The following is a 6,117-nucleotide window of genomic DNA, read 5'->3' on the forward strand; positions in this document are numbered from 1 at the left end:
CTACACGTCTCGAATGTTCAGAAAGTTAAGCTTACGTAGCAAGAATCTTATTGACTAAAATGATTGAAATGATACAGTACTGCTGGAGTAGGCTAGCTGGCAGTGGCTGCGTTGTTGACTTTGTAGGCTAGCTGGCAGTGGCTGCGATGTTGACACTACACTAATCAAGTCGTTCCGTCGAGTGTAATAGTTTCTACAGTGCTGCTATTCGGTGGCTAGCTGGCTAGCTAGCAGTGTTGATTACGTTACGTTAAAAGAATGACAATAGCTGGCTAGCTAACCTAGAAAATCGCTCTAGACTAGACTGTTAGTGTCTGAATTTAAAATTGATTAAATGTATATGTTTGTCACTGGCCTACACAGAATACTCCATAATGTCAAAGTGCAATTGTTTTAAGAAAATAAATAAATTAAAATGTTTTGACTCAAGTATTCAATGCCTTTGTTATGGCAAACCTAAATAAGTTCAGAATTAAAAATGAGTTTAACAAGTCACATAAGTTACATGGACTCACACTGTGTGCAAAAGTGTTTCAACATGATTTTTTGAATGACTACATCATCACTGTACCCCACAAATACAATTATCTGTAAGGTCCCTCAGTCGAGCAGTGCATTTTAAACACAGATTCAACCACAAAGACCAGGGAGGTTTTCCAATGCCTCACAAAGAAGGGCAACTATTGGTAGATGGGTAAATGTAGATGAATTGTGCATCAATACACCAAGTCACCACAAAGATACAGGCATTCATCCTGCTGGAGAGGAAGGAAACCGCTCAGGGATTTCTTCATGAGTCCAATGGTGACTTTAAAACAGAATTTAATGACTGTAATAGTAGATAACTGAGGATGGATCAACAACATTTTAATTACTCCACTATACTAACCTAATTGGCAGAGTGAAAAGGAAGCTTGTACAGAAAACATGCATCCTGTTTGCAGCAAGGCACTGAAGTAATACTTTAATACAAAAAAATTGGCCAAAAATCTTTTTGTTCTGAATAGAAAGTGTTATCTTTGGGGCAAATCTAATACAATACATTACTGAGCACCACTCCATATTTTCAAGCATAGCATATTATTTGTACTATTTTCTACATAGTAGAATAATAGTGAAAACAACCCAAAAAGTATATGTTAGATTCTTCAAATTAGCCACCCTTTGCATTGATGACAGCTTTGCACACTTGGCATTATCTCAAGCAGCTTCATGAGGAATGCTTTTCCAGCTGTCAAGGAATTCCCACATATGCTTAGCACTTGTTGGCTGCTTTTCCTTTACTCTGCTGGCCAACTCATCCCAAACCATCTCAATTGGGTTGAGGTCGGGTGATTGTGGAGGCCAGGTTACCTGATGCAGTCCTCCATCACTCTTCTTGGTCAAATAGTCATTACACAGCCTGGAGGTGTGTTTTGGGTCATTGTCCTGAAGAAAAACAAATGATTGTCCCACTAAGCGCAAACCAGATGGGATGGCATATCACTGCAGAATGCTGTGGTGGCCATGCTGGTTAAGTGTGCCTTAAGTTCTAAATATATATCACAGACAGTGTCACCAGCAAAGCACACCCACACCACCTCCTCCATGCTTCCGGTCAGAACCACACATGCAGAGATCATCCATTCACCTACTCTGCGTCTCACAAATACACGGCGGTTGGAACCAAAAATCTAATTTGGACTCATCAGACCAAAAGGACAGATTTCCACCAGTCTAATGTCCATTGCTCATGTTTCTTGGCCCAAGCAAGTCTCTTATTATTGGTGTCCTTTAGTAGTGGTTTCTTTGCAGCAATTCAACTATGAAGGCCTGATTCACTCTCCTCTGAACAGTAGATGTTGAGATGTGACTGTTACTTGAACTCTGTAAAGCATTTATTTGGGCTGAGGTGCAGTTATTTCAAATAAACATGTCGTCTGCAGCAGAGGTAACTCTAGGTCTTCCTTTCCTGTGGTGGTCTTCATGAGAGCCAGTTTCATCATAGCGCTTCAAAGTTCTTGAAATGTTCAGTTTTGACTGACCTTCATGCCTTAGAGTAATGATGGACGGTCATTTCTCTTTGCTTATTTGAGCGGTTCTTGCCATAATATGGACTTGGTCTTTCACCAAATAGGGCTATCTTCTGTATACACTCCAACGTTGTCACAACACAACTTGTTGTCTCAAACGCATTACGAGTGAAAAAAATCCACACATTTACTTTTAACAATGCACACCTGTTAATTGAAATGTATTCCTGGTGACTACCTCATGAAGCTGTTTGAGATAATGCCAATAGTGGGCAAAGCTGTTAGCAAGGCAAAGGGTGGCTACTTTGAAGAATCTCAAATATAAAATATATTTTGATTTGTTTAACACTTTGTTGGTTACTACATGAGTCCATATGTGATATTCCATAGTGTTGATGTCTTCACTATTATTATACAATGTAGAAAATAGTCAAAATAAAGAAATACCCTTGAAAGAGTAGGTGTGTCCAAACATTTGACTGGTACTGACTCTAACTAGACATGTTCATATATAAGGCTGAAATATTAACGTTTCAGGGGAGGTCTAGGCACAGCAAGTTATGTCAATTAGGCTATTCTTCAAATATTTTTAACATTATCACAATTAACGTTACATGGCTACTGTTTTATAGAGGTAAATCCCAGCTTTCTAACGGTGCAGATTTCTTCAGGCTCTACAGTGCGACAACGAAATGAATGCTTAGTTAGCTATAGTTAACTAGCGAGAACTGCTACAAGTTGTGTTTCTAAATGGTGATCTAGTTCGTCTGTCATTATTTTATACCTGCTGCTGAAATGTCGTCGTCTATCTCCTCCGGCACTGGCACACACTGAAGGATCATTCCGATAATGGTGGATATGTCGTTTTATTGATTGATCATATTTAAGTGTGCTTTCATGAATTACAGTAACAACAATTATGAAACTAATTTCCATGACCTGACAAACCCTAATTGGACAACTTGGATCAGCACATCATGCTATTCAGGCTGGCGCATTTTCAATTTGCGCAATCTCGGAACAGTTTACTGTCAACACAGACTAGTTGCAAATACATTTTAACAAAGCAGAATCAGGAAATTAATGATGCGGACTCTCTATTGCTATTCAATGAAGATCCCGACTTCGTTCATATTTGATCAACCTGTTTTGCCTTGGTGTGTGAATCTGGGCCAGCGATAGGGTACTTTGTTTTTATAGAGGAGCTGGTACGCAGTTCCCCAAACATTAGAAGTGCCAGTAAGGCGTTCAGGACAGTTTCGTCCCAAATCAAGCACTGTGGGTATAAAACTGAATTGAGTTAAGCACAGGCAATATCCTAGAGGACAACCTGGTTAAATCTGATTCCCACGACATTAGGAGATGAATGGACCTTTCAGCAGGACAATAACTTAAGACCAAATCAACACTGGAGTGTAATGTTTCAGGAATGCTAATCATATCTGTTACAAACTTACAGAAGCTATTTCAGAACAATCTGAGATAGTGGGTCAAAATCCTCAAGTGCTTTTTGAGGTGGATAATAATAAAAACCATATAAACCTATATGCATCAATCTTACACTGTACTCTGTATGCAGATGCGGTTCCCATGGAGACCCTTGGCACTGTGTTGCGCAGCCCCTGGGAGACGGGCATCATCATCAGTTCCCGAGGGCATCCAGAGCTTTGTGCCCGCCAGCAGCACCATCGATGCCCACACCCTGGAGCAGCTACAGGCCTTCTTGTCCCGTGCCACGCGCCTCTTCGTCATCACTGGGGCGGGTCTGTCCACAGAGTCTGGCATTCCAGACTACCGCTCAGAGGGGGTGGGTCTCTACGCCCGCACAGACAGGCGACCTATGCAGTATGCAGAGTATATACGCAGCGCCAAGTCTCGTCAGCGCTATTGGGCTAGGAACTATATGGGCTGGCCACAGTTCTCCTCTCATCAGCCGAACTCTGCCCACCTGGCTCTGCAGCAGTGGGAGGAGCAGGGAAAGGTACACTGGCTGGTAACTCAGAATGTGGATGCGCTTCATTCCAAGGCAGGCCATCAAGGACTGACTGAACTGCACGGCTGCGCACACAGGTAGTGAGGTAGAAATGTACTGTGTCACACATACAATACAGACTGACTTCTTCTTCAAGGACATTGGCTCAGAACAACTCTCAGCTTTTTACCTTTGTGTGTGTGTGTCCCTCTTAGGGTGTTGTGTCTGGGCTGTGGTGCCGTGTCTCCAAGGGAGGACCTCCAGAAGCGGTTCAAAGCACTGAACCCTAGCTGGGGTGCACAGGCAGGAGGTGTGGCTCCCGATGGTGATGTCTTCATTGAGGACGAGCAGGTCCTCCACTTCAGAGTGCCTTCATGTAAGGATTGTGGGGGCATATTGAAGCCAGAGGTGACATTCTTTGGGGACACAGTGAACCGAAGGACAGTGCAGTTTGTACATGAGAGACTTGCTGAGTCCGATGCGGTTCTTGTCGCTGGATCTTCTTTGCAGGTGGGCATGATATATATAATTGTTCAAGACCAACCATAAATGTTTAAATTGATAGTGTTGCTATGTTGTTGATATAGTCAACTGTTTGTTACAGGTGATATTCTGTTATGTTTGTCTGACTGATATGGTATACTTATAAAAACATGTCCCTGTGACACAAAGGAAACAACTCAATAGCCTTACAATATGTGGAAGTTTCACATCCCTTCTAATTTTCCAGGTGTATTCTGGATACAGATTCCTACTGGCAGCAGCTGACCAGAAGATCCCAGTAGCCATCTTGAACATTGGGTCTACCAGGGCCGACCACCTGGCAGAGTTCAGAGTCAGTGCTCGTTGTGGGGAGGTATTGTCTGTCATTCAGCCTCACTGACCACAAAGACAGACGGAAGGCCTCACTAGGACTTCAGTCACTGATCCACAGATACCGTTGTATTGTTTTGAGAACTATTCAGTGGGCTCTACTATTCTAACTCTTGGTCAACCTGGCAGCAATGCAATCAGCTTTAGGACATTGGGCTGAAGTGATGGACACTACTAGTAACCAGGAATCATGTGTTATGGGCTTGTACATGTACAGTGCCTTTAGAAAGTATTCAAATCTCTGTACCCCACAGATACAATTATCTGTAAGGTCCCTCAGTCGAGCTGTGAATTTCAAACACAGATTTAACCACCAGGGAAGTTTTCCAATGCCTTGCAAAGGGCACCTATTGGTAGATGGGTAAAATAAAAAGCAGACGTTGAATATCCCTTTGAGCATGGTGAAGTTATTAATTACACTTTGGAGGGTGTATCAATACACCCAGTCACTAACTACAAAGATACAGGTGTCTTTCCTAACTCAGTTGCCAGAGAGGAAGGAAACCACTCAGGAATTTCACCATGAGGCCAATGGTGACTTTAAAACAGATACAGAGTTTAATGGCTGTGATAGAAGAAAACTGAGGATGGATCAACAACATTGTAGTTACTCCACAATAGTAACCTAAATGACAGTGAAAATAAGGAAGCCTGTACAGAATATAAATATTCCAAAATATGCATCCTGTTTGCAATAACACAAAGTAAAACTGCCAAAAAATGTGGCAAAGAAATGTACTTTATGTCCTGAATACAAAGCATTATGTTTGGAACAAATCCAACAACACACTTCATATTTTCAAGCATGGCTGTTATGGGTATGCTTGTCATCAGCAAGGACTAGGGAGTTTTTTTAGGATAAAAAGAAACGGAATAGAGCCAAGTACAGTCAAAGTCCTAGAGTAAAACCTGATTTAGTCTGCTTTCCAACAGACACTTTGAGAAAAATTCACCGTTCAGCAGGACAATACCCTGGAATACAAGGCCACCTATACACTGTTTGCTTACCAAGATGACTTTGAATGTTCTAGTTACAGTTCTGAGTGGCCTAGTTACAGTTTTGACTTAAATCGTCTTGAAAATCTATGGCAAGACTTTAAAATGGCTGTCTAGCAATGATCAACAACCAACTTGACAGAGCTTGACTAATTATTTTTAAAAGTATAATGTGCAAATATTATACAATCCAGGTGTGCAAAGCTCTTAGAGACATACCCAGAAAGACTCACAGCTGGAGGCCTAATCCCTGCCAAAGATTAG

The 6,117-nt window shown here is 41.7% G+C and overlaps 1 protein-coding gene across 1 annotated transcript in view; it reads left to right on the top strand.

Moving 5' to 3' along the window:
- Positions 1-5,246, top strand: part of sirt4 (sirtuin 4) — a 15,927-nt gene extending 10,681 nt beyond the window's left edge. The window contains exons 2-4 of the mRNA XM_064965898.1: positions 3,592-4,082; positions 4,200-4,494; positions 4,715-5,246. Coding sequence (XP_064821970.1) covers positions 3,592-4,082; positions 4,200-4,494; positions 4,715-4,867 — 939 coding nt within the window. The 3' untranslated portion in view covers positions 4,868-5,246. The remainder of the gene's footprint in view (positions 1-3,591; positions 4,083-4,199; positions 4,495-4,714) is intronic.
- The last annotated feature ends 871 nt before the right edge of the window (positions 5,247-6,117 follow it).

Source organism: Oncorhynchus masou, chromosome 5 (genome assembly GCF_036934945.1).
Source record: "Oncorhynchus masou masou isolate Uvic2021 chromosome 5, UVic_Omas_1.1, whole genome shotgun sequence".
In the NCBI taxonomy this organism is placed as follows: Eukaryota; Metazoa; Chordata; class Actinopteri; order Salmoniformes; family Salmonidae; genus Oncorhynchus; species Oncorhynchus masou.